Genomic DNA, 21,953 nt, shown 5'->3' on the forward strand with positions numbered 1-21,953 from the left:
ACACTGTCACGTGATGAGGACTACTCACCCATACTGTTGGTGGAGCTGCACCACATCAGCAGACAACCAGTACAGAGGACATTCAGCATGCTGAACACCAGGATTCTCCATGACTGAAACACACAGAGCATAACATTAAATAGAGCTTTCCAAACCAAATTAATTCCTTTAGATGTATAGGATTGATGGGAGTGGGATATTAACAGGTAATGCAAGTGGATGATAGGTTATATTATGCCCATGTCTAACCTATGTCTGTTAAAGAAATATACATTTTTAATCTACGCCGTAATTCAGTGAATGTTTTGTATCAGACAAACCATGTAAAAAATGGAAAGCAAAAATGTGAGGAGGACAGTACAAACTCGAGGCCATCCACTGCTGCTTGGCCTGTCACTTTGTGTTGGAGTCAGAGGCTGTCCTTGGAGTGCTGTGAAATCTACAATTACTGCGGTGCGCAGTGTTATGACAGGGCTAGGGCGTCTTGTGACAGCCGGAGCCAGGGACAGAGATAGGAGCTGAAGTGTGTGTGTGGGCCTGTTGTGGCGTCAGGGCCCTACAGAACGCTGTGACCGTGTGTGTGTGTGTGCAAACATAGCGACAGTATGCTGCACAACACATCCCAACCACACACTAACAGACACACACGAAAAACACATGAGATGACACACTGACACCCTCTGGGTGATGGCGGTATTGCCAGGTAAACATGTCAGCACATCTTTTTCCTGAGGGTTGTACTGAAGACATCACATATCGAAGTTAAATTTGACATTGGAGTGACACTCGCAAACACCCTTAGGAAATTCAGCCTCCCTGAGTCACAGACTATAGTTGCTGATATATCATCTATAAATAGCGTGTCGACCTAAAGTACTGCATCATCAGCTTGCGACAAACACTATACTGCATCATCAGCCCGAGCATGCGCCACGCAACGTGCATGCATTATAAGCCTGAGTTATCCATGGCTGCTGTGTGGCTCAGTTGGTTAAGCATGGCGCTTGCAATGCCGGGATTGTGTTTTCGATTCCCGGGGCCACCCATGCGTAAAATGTATGCACGCCATAACTAAGTCCCTTTGGATAAAAGACTGCTAAATGGCTTATTATTATATTATACAGGACACATGCCAAGTGACTGTTAAGCTCCGTAGTGATGGAAGTTAGACTGACTGCATCTTCTCTGTGTGACTAGTAGTTTCACTGTTATGCCTTTAATCCAGCAGAGTATAGGCCTACTCCACAGCACAGGGGGCGAGGACCCACTGTATTTTAATGCCAGGTTAACAGCAGAATCATTCTAGAAGACTCCTGTTAGTAGGTGCAAGGACAGAGCAGTTTCCAGCCACAGTGAGCCTCAAGTATCACACAATCACACCCTTATCAAGAAAGACAACCGTCCCCACTTTCTCCACTAAAAGTATCAAGTCTAGAACTCTGTCATTTCAGAAAACTTAGTCTCTTCTCCATGCATGTGAAGTGAACTAAGATGACTACCTCAATCAGTCTCTGTTCCTATAAAACCAAACCCAGTGCCTCTTCCATACAGCTTTTAGGGAGAGTAGTCAGAAGTCACACCACAGCACACTCTCTCCCTAGTCCCTACTCTTGTAGATGAGGGCCTTTACCTCTGGCAGATGGGCCGCTTGGAGCCAAAAGCAGCTTATCCCAGACAGTGCAGCCCCGAGGCTAGCCATCCCATTGGTCCTTCGGTAGAGGCATGCAGAGCTACACTAGCAGAGCTAGCTAGTACACCGGCAGATGGAACACATACAGATAATTCCTAAAGAGGGGATTGAACCCCCATGTACCCTCGCTGTACACAGTGCACAGTCAGTGGAGAGCAGGGTATCAGTCAAGAGCCTTAATGTGTCCCTGTGGACAGAAGCCTTACAGTCCGGTCTTTATACCATCCAATATCCCATGTGTAACGGAGATAAGAACATGCCGTAAGCTCACTGCACAGCTTAAAATGTTGCCAATGGTGCCATCTAAATTGGATCTTTTTCTATAGCTCAACTGGTTCGTACGTTGTCAAGGATGTCAGTCACGTACGTGTTAGAGCAGCAGAGGAACCCGGGTTTGAGCCGTGGTACGGACAGTTTACTCCAAGTTGTACTCAGGGAGGAAGCTAATACTACTAAGCTAACAGTGATGTCGGTTTCACATGCAGCCCTGATCCTTTGATATTAGCCTATAGTGGGGTCTGGAATTATTGGATCCCTTGATAAAGAGGAGCACAAAAAAAAGACTATATAATAAATACTGAGCTATATTGTATGCTACAATATCCAGTCAGAGTCTTCCTGACTCATAAACATTTAGTTTTTTATTATTTTATACTAAGACAATTGCTCAGAAAACGATAATATTTCCATATCCATCCTCCATGAAGACCTTATTTTAAAGTCCTAAGTGTTTTAAGGCATAACATGCCCCCACATGACTTCACTGTCAAGGTCACATATACTCTTACAGCTTGGCTTGTATAACAGCATTGCACTTTGCAGAGCCTTTTGCCTGTTTCTCTGCCAGGTACCAGTAAAGCGAATCAAAAGCCTTCCAGGAAAATATACCAGGGATATTTTGGATACAACCTACATTTAAAAAAAAGTTATGTTTACGTGTCAAATATGTTGCACATAGCCACTTCTTTGTCTTTGTGCAAGTGATGGATGATGCTTCAAAGGCTTGACAAAACAGGGGCAAACCAAAGTAGACCTGTAGGGGAGAAAGGGGTATGTTGAGCCAAAGGGGGATGATGAGCTACCCGTGTTTCTAGGAAACTATATACAAAATTAATAATTTGACCAAATCTTTGGGAAGAGGTAAATTTCATGGAGTCTGTAAACGAAGAAACCACATGGAAAAAGTGGTACGTAACTTAAGTCCAAAAAAACGATTTTCACCAAGTCAAATTAATTTATTGCGTTGAGGTTTCATGATGCTTGTATCTACATAAAAGTAGATACTTTTAACATTGTTCAATACATTAATTGGGTTCTCTATAAGCTTCAATATGTGGTCTTAAATGTACACTACATTAACAAAAGTATGTGGAGACCAGCTCGTCGAACATCTCATTCAAAAATCATGGGCATTAATATGGAGTTGGTCCCCCCGTTTGCTGCTATAAAAGCCTCCACTCTTCTGGGAAGGCTTTCCACTAGATGTTGGAACATTGCTGCGGGGGACTTGCTTCCATTTAGCCACAATAGCATTAGTGAGGTCGGCACTGATGTGGGGCAATTAGGCCTGGCTCGCAGTCGGCGTTCCAATTTTTCCCAAAAGTGTTCGATAGGGTTGAGGTCAGGATTCTGTGCAGGTCAGTCAAGTTCTTCCACAACGATCTCAACAAACCATTTCTGTATGGACCTCGCTTTGTGCATGGGGGCATTGTCATGCTGAAACAGGAAAGGGCCTTCCCCAAACTGTTGCCACAAAGTTGGAAGCACAGAATAATCTAGAATGTCATTGTATGCTGTAGCGTTAAGATATCCCTTCACTGGAGGAGCCTAAACCATGAAAAATAGTCCCAGGCCATTACTCCTCCTCCACCAAACTATACAGTTGGCATTATGCATTCAGGCAGCAGACATCTTTCTCCTGGCATCCACCATACCCAGATTTGTTTGTCAGAGTGTCAGAAGGTGAAGAGTGATTCATCACTCCAGAGAACGCGTTTCCACTGCTCCAGAGTCCAATGGAAACACCACTCTTGCCGACGCTTGGCATTGCACATGGTGATCTTAGGCTTGTGTGCGGCTGCTCGACCATAGAAACCCATTTGCTCGACCACGGAAACCCGCATCATGAAGCTCCCGCCGAACAGTAAATGTGCTGACGTTGCTTCCAGAGGTAGTTTTGAATTCAGTAGCGAGTGTTCCATTCGAGGACAGACCATTTTTACCCACTTCAGCACTCAGTGGTCCCGTTCTGAGAGCTTGTGTGGCCTACCACCTCGCGGCTGAGCCGTTGTTGCTCCTAGACGTTCCACTTCACAATAACAGCACTTGCTGTTGACCGGGGCAGCTCTAGCAGGGCAAAAATGTAATATACTGACTTGTTGGAAAGGTGGCATCCTATGATGTTCCCACGTTGAAAGTCACTGAGCTCTTCAGTAAGGCCATTCAATTGACAATGTTTGTCAATGGAGATTGCATGGCTGTGTGCTTGATTTTATATACCGGTCAGTAATGGGTGTGGCTGAAATAGTCCACGAATTTGAAGAGCAGGTGTAACTGAGTTTGGTTTGCCTCCTTGCTCGCACACGCTTTTTCATTTCTGCCCACAAATTTTCTATAGGATTGAGGTCAGGGCTTTGTGATGGCCACTCCAATGCCTTGACTTTGTTGTCGTTAAGCCATTTTGCCACAACTTTGGAAGTATGCTTGGGGTCATTCATTGACCAAGATTTAACTTCCTGACTGATGTCTTGAGATGTTGCTTCAATATATCCACATAATTTTCCGTCCCCATGATGCCATCTATTTGTAAAGTACATCAGTCCCTCCTGCAGCAAAGCACCCCCAAAAGATGCTGCCACCCCGTGCTTCATGGTGTTCTTCGGCTTGCAAGCCTCCCCCTTTTTCTCTCAACCATACCGATGGTCATTATGGCCAAACAGTTCTATTTTTGTTTCATCAGACCAGAGGTCATTTATCCAAAAAAGTATGATCTTTGTCCCCTTGTGCAGTTACAAACCGTAGTCTTTTTTTGAATGGCGGTTTTGGAGCAGTGGCTTCTTCCTTGCTGAGCGGCCTTTCAGGTTATGTTGATACAGGACTTGTTTTACTGTGGATATAGATACTTTTGTACCTGTTTCCTCCAGCATCTTCACAAGGTCCTTTGCTGTTGTTCTGGGATTGATTTGTACTTTTCACACCAAAGTACATTCATCTCTAGGAGACAGAACGCGTCTCCTTCCTGAGTGGTGTTACGGCTGCGTGGTCCCATGGTGTTTATACTTGTGTACTATTGTTTGTACAGATTAACGTGGTACCTTCAGGCATTTGGAAATTGCCCCCAAGGATGAACCAGACTTGTGGAGGTCTACAATTACTTTTCTGAGGTCTTGACTGATTTCTTATGATTTTCCCAATATGTCAAGCAAAGAGAAACTGAGCTTGAAGGTAGGCCTTGAAATACATCCACAGATACACCTCCAATTGACTCAAATTATGTCAATTAGCCTATCAGAAGCTTCTAAAGCCATGACATAATTTTCTGGAATTTTCCAAGCTGTTTAAAGGCACAGTCAACTTAGTGTATGTAAACTTCTGACCCACTGGAAATGTGATCCAATTAATTATAAGTGAAATAATCTTTCTGTAAACAATTGTTGGAAAAAAAACTTGTGTCATGCACAAAATAGATGTCCTAACTGACTTGCCAAAACTATAATTTGTTAACAAGAAATTTGTGGAGTGGTTGAAAAACAAGTTTTAATGACTCCAACCTAAGTGTAAGTAAACTTCAACTGTATTTGTGTAGCATGAAAGTGCAACCTTGTAGCTGTGTGGGCCAATATAGTCTAAATGTTTGTCTTGGGGTAAGTTGACCCAATAGCAAGTTGAGCAAATTGAAGTGTTTTCATCCCAGATGTAATGGAAAGCATTATCGCTGGGATATGAGGTAACAGGCCCATGTTAAGTGTTTTTTTTAAACTAGCATTTGTTAGGTGTTAAAGGGATATTTGGGTGTTTTGGCAATGAGGCCCTTTACCTACTTCCCCAGAGTTAGATGAACTTGTGGATACCATTTTTATGTCCGTGTCTAGTATGAAGGAAAGTACAGGTAGTTTCACGAGCCAATGCTAACTTGTGTTACCCATAGACTTCCAGTCATCACGCCAACACTAGTTAGCATTGGCTCACGAAACTACCTATAACTTCCTTCATACATAAAAATGGTATCCACTAGTTTATCTGACTCTGGGAAGTAGATAAAGGGCCTCCTATCAGAAATCCCATACACTATACAACTATACAATGCACTATACAGAAATCGCACCGCCATTTCCTGGTTGCTAAAATTCTAATAGTTTGCCTAATTTCAATTTATGTGACTAAACAATAAAATATATTGTAGAGAATCATTTTACCATCTAAACCGCTGTGAAATATCTTTCCATAACCCAAAATATTGTATTTTCAGCTGGTGTACAAAACCAAAATGTTAAAGACCCTAAAACTAAACTTAAGAACGGGAAGCATAGAACAGGTCTACCGCTTCTTAGACTTGCTTTCAATGAGAATGACAGATCTATAACACACATTTCTTTGTAAATTTGGTCAGGTCACCCAAAAAGTGACATATTACAGCTTTAAGCCTGTGTTAAAAGATGCTTAAAATTATTTTAAAAACAAAATGCTATTGTGATTGAATTGTGTTTGGGAAATAAAGATAGACATGGTTTTAAAAAAGAAGTGGTAATATGTCATACAGTACAAAGATGTGTAGGCGGCTTAACTTACCCTATACCGGGGTAAGTTGTGCCAAGAGACCACTTTTTTTGGACAAGACATGTTCTCAAAACTGTAACAGTTACATGAATTCTGATTATTTCCAGGTATAAACAACACCCTGAAATATGTAGATTTCTTTGTTAGAATTAATAATATTTCTCAACTGAGTGATGCTGAATATGTTTACAAACTTAACTTACCCCACTCTCCCCTATAAAAAGGTGGCACCTGATCATTGCAGATTGGCAAACTGGTCTAGTTAGTGACTGTTTTTAGCTCCATTAACTTTAGTTGGGCTAGTGCAAATGGCTATTACTGAGCTACCTGAGACTGTGCGTTTCACAAATCAACACTGCCTTGCCATCGATTTCTAATGGGCTTGAAGACAACATATACTTTGCACCCACTGCACAACACAGGCTGAGCATCCCCAAATTAGATGTGATACCATGAGGGGAGCGGCATTTTCACATTCAATCAATGTTTAGCCTTGGAATTTGTTTGCTCTGTAAACTGTGCACTGTAATCCACTCCTGGTTTTGTTTGTAAAAGTAGGACCTTGGTGTAGGCCAAAAAGTAGATTACACTCTGCACGCCACCCCACGTGTTCTACAATTCCATCAAGTCTCTGAGCCTTCCTGGACAAGTCCATTATCAACCAGATTACTGAAAACTCTATTTGCCAAGTTGGGTTGGCAAGATCTGTCAATTCCCACTGTGATGGACAAGTCCATTGAGTGAAAGATTATCATGAGGTGTTTGGGCGCTTGCCTATGAGATGAGATGTCTAAACAGCTTACCAGAAGAGTGCAATAATAAAGTCAGGGTCATCTGGGAAGGGGGATTGAGGAATTCCCAAACAAAGAGCATTGCGGGAGAGTTTGTCCCGGAGGCATATTAGTGTACATGCTAGCCTCTACAAGTCTGAGTGTGGAAGCTTCCACTTTTGTGTTAATATATAAATTCAAAATGTTGAGTACTCTTCATTTGAACTTACTCTACCTGTTTTGTTGTTCTACCATTGGAAATTTGAGACAAAATATCCACAGGAAAGTGTTATTAACCTGACTTTTCAGAAAACAATGGTGTGTATATGGTTCTGTCAGCTTGTATTTCCGCTTTGTAGTTTCAATCTACTGACACTATTTTTTACATAGTGTGCATCACTTGCGACTGCATCAGGAGATTGAAAATATAGACCGACGTTCTAAAAACTAGGGTTTATAATACTTTCCTGTGGGTATTTTTTATTTTATTTTGTGAGACATAAGGAACAACCACCCAGACAACCGGTAGAGTAAGTTCAAATATAACTTTATTGAAAATTCTGTCTTGTAGAGGTCGTTAGAGGAATAAAAAATATACTATTTCTTTGTTTCAGAGTGTGCAAAAAGCAAGGAGTATTAGGCAATACACACGAATGCATACACCCCTTCTGCTAACTTACCTGTCTGTCTGAAGTCACCAAGCGGAATTCTTGAGAGAGTTTCCCAAAGAAGGACCTGTGCGTCATTCGGAATGGGTGTATAGTACCCTGTGGGTACCACACAAAGACACAGTCACGTGAAAGGATGTGAGAGATTAGGATGAAACCTGTCATGCTTGCAGAGAAGTAGGGGGATACAAGCTATAAATCTTACATAATACTACCATCTAGTGGCTTCACAATGTAGTGTTTATCCTTCTTCAGCTACAGTAGTTTGCCAGTAAGTAATTAATTAAATACACACACACACACACACACACATTTTTTTTACATTAGACCTCCCAACTTGTCTTAAAAAGGAAAACAACTTACCAGCACAAACATGTCAGTTTCATGCTTTTTTCTGTGCATTGGGATATCTGCAGAGGAAGAGAAAGTATGTGGTTATGAAAAGCACTGATACAAAGTACTGATATAAAGTAAAGTATTAATCTAACGTTATTTTCAAGATACCAGAATGATGCATGTTTGATTATTATTATTTTTTTTGTCATTTTATTTAACTAGGCAAGACAGTTAAGAAAAAAAATGGTATTTACAATGAAGGCCTACCCCGGTCAAACCCTAACGACGCTGTGCCAATTGTGCGTCGCCCTACAGGACCCCCAATCATGGCCGGTGGTGATACAGCCTGCAATCGAACCAGGGTCTGTAGTGATGCCTCTAGCACTGAGATGCAGTGCCTTAGAACGCTGCGCCACTCTGGAGCCTAAATGATGCATGGTTTTCAAAATGTATTTCCACCTAAGACTTACCCGCAGGCCAGTGTGTCCCCAGTGTTTTATGTTAATGTAAACTCTTGGTGCAATTGTGTCTCCATCAGGAATGTGACATTAAAGACATGGAGCAAGAAGATGCAGGTGGCAAAGGTTTAAGAAATCTGCAGATAGCCAGTCAGCCACCTAGCTCTGCTTTGATTTGATTTCCTGGCCTAATGTTAAACAGCTAACTAGCAGATGAAACGTCATCAACTTTAGTTAACTTTGCCCCGGAATTCAGGTAAACGCACTCTAGCAAAGCACGTTAGCTGACAAGTTTTATCGTCTTGGCAATCATAACATGGCAATGCCAATGCATTAGCTACAGTGAAGATTTACATAGCTAGCTAGCTACACACAGCTGTGGAAAGATGCTTCATAGCGGATTATAGTTTCTAACAGTGGCTGGCCAGTTTACCGTTACCCTAGCTACCAATAACATTGCGCTGGCTAGCTAGCATAACATAGCTACCGGCAACGTTAGCTAACTAAATACCTGAATCGTTGATAACGTCCACCGCCACCATGTCAGGTTTATCCAGGGGACCAACTTTCCTCTCGGTCACCCCGGACGGCACCACGTCCGGCTTGGAACCGAATTTTCTGGGGTAAAAGTCCCCAACATTGTGATACGATAGTCCTGATGGAGATGTGGTCATACCATCCATCGCCATTTTGGACCCTTCAAATCGACTGAACTCTCGAGAACCTCTTAGTTGCGCGTGCCTGCACAAATTCACAGATCTGTATATCATCTTATCGTGATCTAGCTCTTGGCTATCCCGAAAAAAATATTGTTTACATGGTTTTGCAGCCAAGGATTTCAGGGCGTCATACAACTTCAGGTGAGAAGATAGCATTTTTTTGCAAAAAAACAAACAAAAAACGCTCATTTAATGAAATCACGTATCTCTGACTGATACATTCAATACCCACTTTCTGCTGAAATTGCAGTTATGTTAGTGGTTGATAAGAAATAAGAATCTGTATTAATAACAATGACATGAAGACATTCACCAAATTGACCGACACAGTTGGTTTAAATAGCTAGTGCTGCGTTCAAAACATCTGGCAACTAGGAAAAATACGGGGTCAAATCATGACGTCAGTGATCGTCAGGTTGGAAAGTCGGCGCTCTAGAAAGAGGCCCGAGTTGGATGTGTAATGTTTACTGTTAATTTTTATTGTTTATTTCACTTTATATATTCACTTTATATATTATCTACCTCACTTGCTTTGGCAATGTTAACACATGTTTCTCATGCCAATAAAGCCGTTGAATTGAATTGAACGTTCAAATCGATTTTTCCCAGTCGGACTTCGTTTTTTCCCTCTCGAGTAAACAGTTGTTTTGAACACACTAAAGTCGGAGGTCGGAGATTTCCGAGTTCCCAGTTATTTTGAACGCGGAATTCTCGAACCCACAAAAAGAAAATATGCACATTTTCCCACCAGTGAAGTGTTTCCACCAAATTGACTTTTTGCGGATAAAAATCAGTGAGTGATGACGCATTTAGTGCACACAACATTTATATTTTCACTTGCGTTTTTAGGTACCGAATAAAAATAGGAATTTCAATATGTTTCCATCACATTTTCAACTCTTCCGATAGTTTTGCCACAAAAACTGTTTGCATTAAATAGCAACGCTGCCTACCTTGGCGCATGCGCTCTAGCCAAAGATCGCAGATACAGTGCGGTTAGGCTCAGTGAGGGTATTGTCATGCATGATAAGCGATAATATTGTTCTTTGTCAAACAGCAGTCGAGCATTTATGTCATCATAATAAGACCCTCTATATTTATTGGAAAGCAGTATGAAGAGCACAATGCACTTTCACCGCCCTGTGAAGTTCATCATAATCTATTTTATCGAGAGTTTAATAAACGTCATGGTTTCTCGAGTAGTAGGGTCATGGCTAGAAGGGATCCAGCATTTGTCAAATTAACGGAAAAAGATTTGTTTTTACATTTTAGCTAACCTTAACCAAATTCTCCTAAACTGATACGTTAATTATTCTAACATGTTGCGTCAATTATCTTAACCTGCTACGAAACGTCAATATGACTTTAATTTGACACATTCTGGATCCCTTCTAGCCAAGACCGAGTCGTAGTGGGGAGGACAACACACCATATCGCGTGACTCCCAAGTTCCTTCTTCTTCTTTGGAGTTTAACTGCGGTTGGCGTTCAATATGTTGCATTAACGCCCCCATTTGGAAATGGGAAACAAAAATAAATAAAAATAAAACACCTTCATATTAACCATACACCCATTAAAAACACACTACCCCATTCACCTACTTTGACCCTATCTACTCCTGCACCTTCACAATAGCCTGGGAGGACGGGACACAACCACTTCTGAAGTCAAATCTCGTATACCCAAATACTTCTCTGCATCTGCCACTACAACATATATTTTCTGGGATTTACATTCCATTTTTGCGGTACAGTAGATAACCATTGCTATGAATGCTAAAAAGCCAACCTTAATGAAGCATATGTCACTTGTTGGCCTATCTCTCTACAACACAGGGATCCGCTCAGGATCCCTCACTCTTGACCCATCCTCCTCTACTTTCTTCACTGCCTCAGCATACGACACCTACTGCACTTTTTTAAAATATATATATTTTTATATTTAACCTTTACTTAGAGGAAACCAGATTGCATACCAGAGTGAATACTATACACATCAAGAAAGCCAGTCAGTTGATTATTGACAAGTTTTTTCAACACTTTTGATAAACACTGCAAAATATAAATATGCCTATAACATTTAGGATCCGATTGATCTCCCCCTTTAAATAAAGGACAAACCGTGGCTGCCTTCCAAGAAAATAGGAACCTCCCCAGAAAGGAGAGACAGGCTTGGCAATGATAGGGGCAGCAACCTTAAAGAAGAAAGGGTCTAAACCATCTGACCCAGATGTTTTTTTGGGGTCAAGTTTCAGGACCTCCTTTAGCACCTCGGATTCAGTGACTGCCTGCAGGGAGAAACTTTGTTGCGGGGCAAGGGAAGAAGAGGGGGAAGCATCGGGGATATTCATATTAGAAGGGGTGGGAGATGAGGAAATGTTGGACGGGCAAGGAGGCATGGCTGAGTCAAATAGGAATCCTGAATTAATGAAGTGGTGATTAAAGAGCTCAGCCATGTGCTTCTTGTCAGTAACAACCACATCATCAACATTAATGGACATGGGCAGCTGTGAGGAGAAGGGTTTATTCTACAGGTCTTTAACCATTTTTCAGAACGTCTTGGGGTTAGACCCACAGAGAGAGAACTGCTCCTTAAAGTAACTAACTTTGGCCTTCCGGATAGCCTGAGCGCACTTATTTCTCATTTGCCTGAACGAGAGCCAGTCAGCCTGAGTGTGTGTGCCAAGGCTTTCGCCAAATGCAGTTCTTGAGGTGGAGTAACTTTGCAAGATCACGGTTCGAAACAGGGGCTGACCAGGGGCTGAACCTGTTTTTAATTCTCATTTTCATTATGGGGGAGTGTTTGTTAATACCACTGAAAATATAAAAAAAGAAGGCCCAAGAGTCTTCGACAGAGCTGATTCTATACCATTTTACAGAGGCCAGTTCATGAAGGAAGCCTTGTTCATTAAAGTTTTTTAGCAAGGGTCTATGACAAATCAGGACAGGTTGTTTCCCTGAGCAGCCACAGGCTGTTAAACAGTGATCACTAAGATCATTACAGAAAACACCAGACTGATACCTATCAGGATTATTTGTGAGGATACCATAAAGAAGAATAGCCTTTTCTGGGTGTTTGGAGTCATACCTTGTGGGATTGGTAATAATCTGAGAAAGATTTAAGGAGTCCCATTGCTTTAGGATTTGGTCAGGTGGTTTAAGCATGTTTAAGCATGAACTACTCTGACTCTTGCACCTCAACCTGCCTCTCTCGCACCGGACACTTCTGATCCTCAGCAACATGGGCAGTTGACACAAACAACTTTATGCATATAAATTACACAATCCTCTATCCCATTCCCTCCTGCACACATCCCACATCTTGGAATCTCCCGCCTACAAACTGCTGCGACATGACCATAAATATTGCACCTAAAACAGTGCAGTGGATTCGGTGCAAAAGCTCTAACAGGATAACTGATATATCCTAACATGACTTTGTCGGGTAGAGACTCTGACTCAAAACACAAAACGACTTACACTGACTCCTATGTTTCCCAACGCTCACCACTGGTTCTGCGTCGCACCAAACGCCGGGCATCACAAACACCAGGACTTCAATTGCTCCACCTCCAAACTCCACGTTTATTTCGATATGATAGTAATCCCAGTCTGCTGTTCCCACATGCTTCAAGAGGGCCACTATTGTCCCTGTTCCCAAGAAAGCTAAGGTAACTGAGCTAAACGACTACCGCCCCGTAGCACTCACTTCCGTCATCATGAAGTGCTTTGAGAGACTAGTCAAGGACCATATCACCTCCACCCTACCTGACACCCTAGACCCACTCCAATTTGCTTACCGCCCAAATAGGTCCACAGACGATGCAATCTCAACCACACTGCACACTGCCCTAACCCATCTGGACAAGAGGAATACCTATGTGAGAATGCTGTTCATCGACTACAGCTCGGCATTCAACACCATAGTACCCTCCAAGCTCGTCATCAAGCTCGAGACCCTGGGTCTCGACCCCGCCCTGTGCAACTGGGTACTGGACTTCCTGACGGGCCGCCCCCAGGAGGTGAGGGTAGGTAACAACATCTCCACCCCGCTGATCCACAACACTGGGGCCCCACAAGGGTGCGTTCTGAGCCCTCTCCTGTACTCCCTGTTCACCCATAACTGCGTGGCCATGCACGCCTCCAACTCAATCATCAAGTTTGCGGACAACACTACAGTGGTAGGCTTGATTTCCAACAACGACGAGATGGCCTACAGGGAGGAGGTGAGGGCCCTCGGAGTGTGGTGTCAGGAAAATAACCTCACACTCAACGTCAACAAAACAAAGGAGATGATTGTGGACTTCAGGAAACAGCAGAGAGAGCACCCCCTATCCACATCGATGGGACAGTAGTGGAGAGGGTAGTAAGTTTTAAGTTCCTCGGCGTACACATCACGGACAAACTGAATTGGTCCACCCACACAGACAGCGTCGTGAAGAAGGCACAGTGCCTCTTCAACCTCAGGAGGCTGAAGAAATTTGCCTTGTCACCAAAAGCACTCACAAACTTCTACAGATGCACAATCGAGAACATCCTGTCGGGCTGTATCACCGCCTGGTATGGCAACTGCTCCGCCCACAACCGTAAGGCTCTCCAGAGGGTAGTGAGGTCTGCACAACGCATCACCGGGGGCAAACTACCTGCCCTTCAGGATACCTACGCCACCTGATGTCACAGGAAGGCCATAAAGATCATCAAGGACAACAACCACCCGAGCCACTGCTATCATCCAGAAGGCGAGGTCAGAACAGGTGCATCAAAGCAGGGACAGAGAGACTGAAAAACAGCTTCTATCTCAAGGCCATCAGACTGTTAAACAGCCACCACTAACATTGAGTGGCTGCTGCCAACACACTGACTCAACTCCAGCCACTTTAATAATGGGAATTGATAGAAATTGATGTAAAAATATATCACTAGCCACTTTAAACAATGCTACTTAATATGTTTACATACATATGAGATGAGTAATGTAGGGTATATGTATTTACTGTACCCTATATCATCTACTGCATCTTTATGTAATACATGTATCACTAGCCACTTTAAACTATGCCACTTTGTTTACATACCCTACATTACTCATCTCATATGTATATACTGTACTCGATACCATCTACTGCAGCCTATGCTGTTCTGTACCATCACTCATTCATATATCTTTATGTACATATTCTTTATCCCTTTACACTTGTGTGTATAAGGTAGTAGTTTTGGAATTGTTAGGTTAGATTACTCGTTGGTTATTACTGCGTTGTCGGAACTAGAAGCACAAGCATTTTGCTACACTCGCATTAACATCGGCTAACCATGTGTATGTGACAAATAGATTTGATTTGATTTTGGCCATAAAGGCTTTTCCACCTTAATTTATCACATTATTAATTTTACCAACGCAAAAAAATCCACCATGTCGCACGAACAAATTATCTTTTGGCATTTATAAAATTGTACCAAAACTACCTTTTTCCATCATAGCTGTTGTGTTAAAAATAAACAAATGTATATGGTATGTCTTTACTCGCATAAAAACTGGATAGAAATGGGGTTATTGCACAAATCATAATCAAATCTACATTGATTGGTGGCGTACACAGATTCACAGATTTGCAGTGAAATGCTTGTGTTTCTAGCTCAAACAGTGCAGTAATACCTAGCCCAATAATGTACTAAAGTAACATAACGGCAGACCTCCTCCTCGTCTGAAGAGGAGTAAGGATCGGACCAAGATGCAGCGTGTTAAGTGTTCATGATGATTATTTTGATACATAAACTGAACACTATAAAATTCAAAACAATAAATGTGAACATGAACGAAACAGTACCGTGTGGCGACAAACACTCACACGGAAACAAACACCCACAAACCAACAGTGAAACCCTGGCTACCTAAGTATGATTCTCAATCAGAGACAACTAACGACACCTGCCTCTGATTGAGAACCATACTAGGCCGAAACAGAAACCAAACATAGAAAAACAAACATAGACTGCCCACCCCAACTCACGCCCTGACCATACTAAATAAAGACAAAACAAAGGAAATAAAGGTCAGAACGTGACAACGTTACTCCTTATAGTCCAAAGTCCTTAAAGGTTCTATTTAAACAGTGAATTGGTTCAGGAAACCAAAACAGCCAAATGCTAAACATGAATCGATTCTCAATTGCAGTATAATTCTTGAAACATAAATCCCTCTACTTTCATATCTCAAAATAATTTCACAAATGCAAAATACACACATACTGTACTCTGTTTTAACAAGTTTTAACACAGTTGCAGCCGACAGTATTTTTTAGTGACAACAAGTTTGTGGCGTCCGTCTTCTGTTTACAAATCACATTTATTTATAAAGCCATTTTTACATCAGCAGATGTCATAAAGTGCTTATACAGAACATAGCCTAAACCCCCAAACAGCAAGCAATGCAGGCGTAGAAGCACGGTGGCTAGGAAAAACTCCCTAAAAAGGCAGGAACCTAGGAAGAAACCTAGACAGGAACCAGGCTCTGAGGGGTGGCCAGTTCTCTTCTTGCTGTGACAGGGGAGATTATAGGACTGCATGGCCATTATTACTTTCCAGGTCTATGCCCAAACAGTTTGAGCTTCTAATTTAAAAAATGAAGCTCTCCAGAAATAAGTCTCTCACTGTTGTCGCCTGTTATAGACCCCCCTCAGCTCCCAGCTGTGCCCTGGACACCATATGTGAATTGATTGCCCCCCATCTATCTTCAGAGTTCGTTCTGTTAGGTGACCTAAACTGGGATATGCTTAACACCCCAGCAGTCCTACAATCTAAGCTAGATGCCCTCAATCTCACACAAATTATCAAGGAAACCAACAGGTACAACCCTAAATCCATAAACATGGGCAACCTCATAGATATTATCCTGACCAACTTGCCCGCCAAATACACCTCTGCTGTTTTAATTCAGGATCTCAGCGATCACTGCCTCATTGTCTGCATCCGCTATGGGTCCGCGGTCAAACGACCACCCCTCATCACTGTCAAACACTCTCTAAAACACCTCTGTGAGCAGGCCTTTTTAATCGACCTGGCCCGGGTATCCAGGAAGGATATTGACCTCATCCAGTCAGTCGAGGATGCCTGGTTGTTCTTTAAAAGGAATTTCCTCACCATCTTAAATAAGCATGCGCCTTTCAAAAAATGTAGAACTAAGAACAGATATAGCCCTTGGTTCACTCCAGACCTGACTGCCCTTGACCAGCACAAAAACATCCTGTGGCGGACTACAATAGCATCGAATAGTCCCCGCAATATGCAACTTTTCAGGGAAGTAAGGAACCAATACACACAGTCAGTCAGGAAAGTGAAGGCTAGCTTTTTCAAACAGAAGTTTGCATCCTGTAGCTCTAACTCCAAAAAGTTTTGGGACACTGTAAAGTCCATGGAGAACAAGAGCACCTCCTCCCAGCTGCCCACTGCACTGAGGCTAGGTAACACGGTCACCACCAATAAATCCATGATAATCAAAAATTTCAATAAGCATTTCTCAACGGCTGGCCATGCTTTCCTCCTGGCTACCGCAACCCCGGCCAACAGCTCCGCACCCCCCCAAGCTACTTGCCCGAGCCTCCCCCCGCTTCTCTTTCACCCAAATCCAGATCGCAGATGTTCTGAAAGAGCTGCAAAACTTGGACCTGTACAAATCAGCTGGGCTAGACAATCTGGACCCTCTCTCTCTAAAATTATCCGCTGCCATTGTTGCAACCCCTACTACCAGTCTGTTCAACCTCTGTTTCGTATCGTCCGAGATCCCTAAAGATTGGAAAGCTGCCGTGGTCATCCCCTCTTCAAAGGGAGTGACACTCTAGAGCCAAACTGTTATAGACCTATATTCATCCTGCCCTGCCTTTCTAAAGTCTTTGAAAGCCAAGTTAATAAACAGATCACTCACCATTTCGAATCCCACTGTACCTTCTCCGCTGTGCAATCCAGTTTCTGAGCTGGTCATGGGTACACCTCAGCCACGCTCAAGGTACTAAATGATATCATAACCTCCATCGATAAAAGACTGTACTGTGCAGCCGTCTTCATCGACCTGGCCAAGGCTTTTGACTCTGTCAATCACCGTATTCTTATCGGCAGACTCAATAGCCTTGGTTTCTCAAATGACTGCCTCGCCTGGTTCACCAACTACTTTGCAGACAGAGTTCAGTGTGTCAAATCAGAGGGCCTGTTGTCCGGACCTCTGGCAGTCTCTATGGGGGTACCACAGGGTTCAATTCTCGGGCCGACTCTTTTCTCTGTATATATCAACGATGTCGCTCTTGCTGCAGATGATTCCCTGATCCACCTCTACGCAGATGACACCATTCTGTATACATCTGGCCCTTCTTTGGACACTGTGTTAACTAACCTCCAAACGAGCTTCAATGCCATACAACACTCCTTCCGTGGCCTCCAACTGCTCTTAAACACTAGCAAAACCAAATGCATGCTTTTTCGCACACGCCCACCCGACTAGCATCACTACTCTGGACGGTTCAGACCTAGAATACGTGGACAACTACAAATACCTAGGTGTCTGGCTAGACTGTAAACTCTCCTTCCAGACTCATATCAAACATATTCAATCCAAAATCAAATCTAGAATCGGCTTTCTATTTCGCAACAAAGCCTCATTCACGCACACCACCAAACTTACCCTAGTAAAACTGACTATCGAACCATCCTCTTCGGCAATGCCACCTACAAAATAGCTTCCAATACTCTACTCATCAAATTGGATGTAGTCTATCACAGTGCCATACGACCTGTATGCTTGAGTCGGCTGGCCCTCGCTACATATTCGTCGCCAGAACCACTGGCTCCAGGTTATCTATAGGTCTATGTTAGGTAAAGCTCCGCCTTATCTTAGCTCACTGGTCACGATAACAACACACACCCGTAGCACGTGCTCCAGCAGGTATATCTCACTTGTCATCTCCAAAGCCAACACCTCATTTGGCCGCCTTTCCTTCCAGTTTTCTGCTGCCAGTGACTGGAACAAATTGCAAAAATTGCTGGAGACTTAGTTCCCTCGCTAAATTTAAACATCAACTATCTGGGGCGGCAGGGTAGCCTAGTGGTTAGAGAGTTGGACTAGGAACCGGAAGGTTGCAAGTTCAAACCCCCGAGCTGACAAGGTACTAATCTGTCGTTCTGCCCCTGAACAGGCAGTTAACCCACTGTTCCTAGGCCGTCATTGAAAATAAGAATTTGTTCTTAACTGACTTGCCTGGTTAAATAAAGGTACAAATCTGAGCAGCTAACCGATAGCTGTAAATAGCCCACCTGTCACACCTTGACCATAGAAAGCTGTTTATTCTCTATGTTGGTTGGGGCATGATGGTGACTAGGTTGGGTCATCTAGGTGTTTTTGTATTTCTATGGTGGCCTGATATGGTTCCCAATCAGAGGCAGCTGTTTATCGTTGTCTCTGATTGGGGATCATATTTAGGTAGCCATTTCCCCATTGGTCTATGGATAGTTGCTTGTGTGCACCAGTAGCTTCACGGTTAGTTTGTGCTTGTTTGTTTCGGTTTATTGAAAATATGTGGAACGCCTACCACGCTGCACCTTGGTCTTCATTTAATGACGGACGTGACACCACCCAATCTACCTACCTCATCCCCATATTGTTTTTATTTACTTTGCTGCTCTTTTGCACACCAGTATCACTACTTACACACCATCATCTGCTCATCATCTGCTCATCTATCACTCCAGTGTTAAACTGCTAAATTGAAATTACTTTGCTACTATGGCTTTTTTATTGCCTTACCTCCTCATGTCATTTGCACACACTGTATATAGACTTAACTTTTTTCTATTGTGTTACTGACTGTACGGTTGTTTATTCTATGTGTAACTCTGTGTTGTTTCTGTTACACTGCTTTGCTTTATCCTGGCCAGGTGGCAGTTGTAAATGAGAACTTGTTCTCAACTAGTTTACCTGTTTAAATGAAGGTGAAATAAAATTAAAAAAATTGACAAACAAACCAAAACAAAGGCAGACACTAGATACTGGGTGATTAATTCACCTTTCAGCAGGACAATAACCTAAAATGTAAAGCCAAATCTACACTGGAGTTGCTTACCAAGAAGACAATGAATGTTCCTGAGTGGCCGACTTAGTGTTTTGACTTAAATCTACTTGAACATCTATGGCAAGACCAGGAAATGGTTTTCTAGCAATTATCAACAACCAATTTGACAGAGTTGAAGATGCACATTTCAGGTGTGGAAAGCTCTTGGAGACTTACCCAGAAAGACTCACAGCTGTAATTGCTGCCATCAGTGCTTCTACAAAGTATTGACTCAGGGGTGTGAATACTTATGTAAATTAGATATTTCTGTATTTAATTTTCAATTAATGTGCAAACGTTTATAAAAACATGTATTTACTTTGTCATTATGGTGTATTGTGTGTAGATGGGTGAGAGAAAAAAATCTATTCAATCCATTTTGAATTCAGGCTGTAACACAAATGTGGAATAAGTCAAGGAGTATGAATACTTTCTGAAGGCACTGTATATGGGTTATACAACCATCCCAGCTCTGCAGATTTTGCTGCGAAGAGACAGAATCATTAGATCCCTTGTTTTGGTACTGCCCATATGCAGCTTGTTTTTGGTCACAGGTTCAGGAATGGCTGAAGAATTGCAACATTTACCTGGAATTAACTATACAAATAGCACTGCCGGGAGATTTGAAAAGTAATAGTCAATACTCTTAGCCAAACATTTTATCTTTAATTTACAATCTGGAGAATCTATGAGAATGGAAAGGTTCAGGACTTTTGTGAAATATCACAGCATAGTTAAAAAAAATGAAAAAATGGCTAGTAGAAATCAAAACTGGATGGTGTTCAGAGATATATGGGGTTGAGGGGAGCTGAAGGGCGGGACTAAAAATAACAAAAAAACAAGATAATTATTGTAAAATAAACTGTCTGTAAATTGTATATAGTATGTATAAGCTGGAAGTAGAAGCTTAAGTGTTGTTGTCCATTAGTTTACTCCAATTAGTGGAGGGATGAAAGGGTTCGGAGAAAATAGTAAAGAAGGAAAATATATAAAAAATAGATATTTACCCCAAAATGTATGGGGGATTGGAAATGATGCAGACAATTACATTGATAGAAGCCACAATCTATCTGCAATATTAAAGCTGATCTACCCATAAACAAAACAAACTGAAAAAGTGCTTTCACAGTGAATTAAGGCTGAACTTGACTGCCTATCGGCAGTGGTCAATGATCTTGAACCTTTGCATGCCAGTGATGGTTCAGTTTGGTTCGACAGTCACTCTGTATTTCACTCTGTATCTCGGTACCTCATACATTTCTTACATTATTTCTCTCCAGGTTATCACAGTGTTATGGCCTTGCTACAACACTGAAGAGCCATAGGAGAAGGCTTGACTGTGCTGTGTTTCTGTTCAGATCTGCATCCGCATTTATTGAATTAGTAGTCCTGTAATCACTTGGAGAGACTGGAGGCCTGCTAGGGGTTCTCATGTTTAGCACAGGGCACATCTCCTGACTGGCTGCTTGAGCTGGAGGACCTTATCTTTTAGAAATGCCATCATTCTCTCCAAACGCTTTGACATGTGTCAAAGTGAGTTTGAGTCTGGTTGCTGTGCAGTTTTGGGCGATAAAACATCCTTATGTGCACTTGAGTCATTCCATTATAGTGCTCTGTATAGGTAGGTGGTATACAGTATATACAACCTCTCTAAGTCATGCAGGAAAAGGGTATTGGCCCCGTCAATGGGAGAGGGTCAGAATAACTCCAGTCATAACATATCACATCATGTTAACATCTCATCCAATGCACACTTTCATCACAAAGCCTGTGCCACATAGAACTAGGCCTATATAAACAACACAAAACCATTCTGCTCTAGAGATGCTATCACATCTTCTCTGTCTCCTCTGTTTTGGGCTTTTAGGGGTTGATGGGTTGTCATTATTTCCCCTGTATTAACAGCAGATGTCTCAGTAAGGAGTAGTCCAATAACCTACAATAAAAGCGAGAATTAATGACGTATGCATACCAAGATCCCAGCAGGATACGCTTTGCAGTGAAACATCTAACTAAAACCTCCCATTTTATTTATTTACACCCGTAAATACTTTCCCATCTCAATGTTCACTGACCCCATGACCTTGTCTATTACCAGCACTGTTGAATGGGCCTCATTTCCAAAATCATTATTATACAGAGATGATTCATTTCCATTAAGAGTATGGGAAACTGTGAAGTCTGACCACACGCCATGATTTATGTCCCGCTGGGTGTGTTTGATTTGGTGGCACCATGTCAAGAGGGAGGCCAGAGAGGAAGCTTATTTGCTTATTTCTGGACATGAGTAGTCACATTGTACAGAAACGGTTAATCAAGTGACAGTGACAAATGTGAATGAGGCAACAGTATTTACTTTAGTCTTTGAGTGGATAAAGCTATAGGAGCCACTAGATTCTAAGGGAAATTCCTGCACATATGAATGGTTTATATAAACACTCAT

The 21,953-nt window shown here is 42.2% G+C and overlaps 1 protein-coding gene across 1 annotated transcript in view; it reads right to left on the minus strand.

The window, feature by feature from the left end:
- The window catches only part of LOC112253137 (zinc transporter 6), a 69,721-nt gene extending 60,293 nt beyond the window's left edge, over positions 1–9,428 (minus strand). Inside the window, exons 1-4 of the mRNA XM_024425096.2 lie at positions 9,210–9,428; positions 8,268–8,314; positions 7,917–8,003; positions 29–113 (exon numbers count right to left, since the gene is read on the minus strand). Of these exons, the coding sequence (XP_024280864.1) occupies positions 29–113; positions 7,917–8,003; positions 8,268–8,314; positions 9,210–9,387 (397 nt within the window). The 5' untranslated portion in view covers positions 9,388–9,428. The remainder of the gene's footprint in view (positions 1–28; positions 114–7,916; positions 8,004–8,267; positions 8,315–9,209) is intronic.
- Positions 9,429–21,953: the final 12,525 nt, after the last annotated feature.

This window comes from Oncorhynchus tshawytscha, linkage group LG06, assembly GCF_018296145.1.
Source record: "Oncorhynchus tshawytscha isolate Ot180627B linkage group LG06, Otsh_v2.0, whole genome shotgun sequence".
In the NCBI taxonomy this organism is placed as follows: Eukaryota; Metazoa; Chordata; class Actinopteri; order Salmoniformes; family Salmonidae; genus Oncorhynchus; species Oncorhynchus tshawytscha.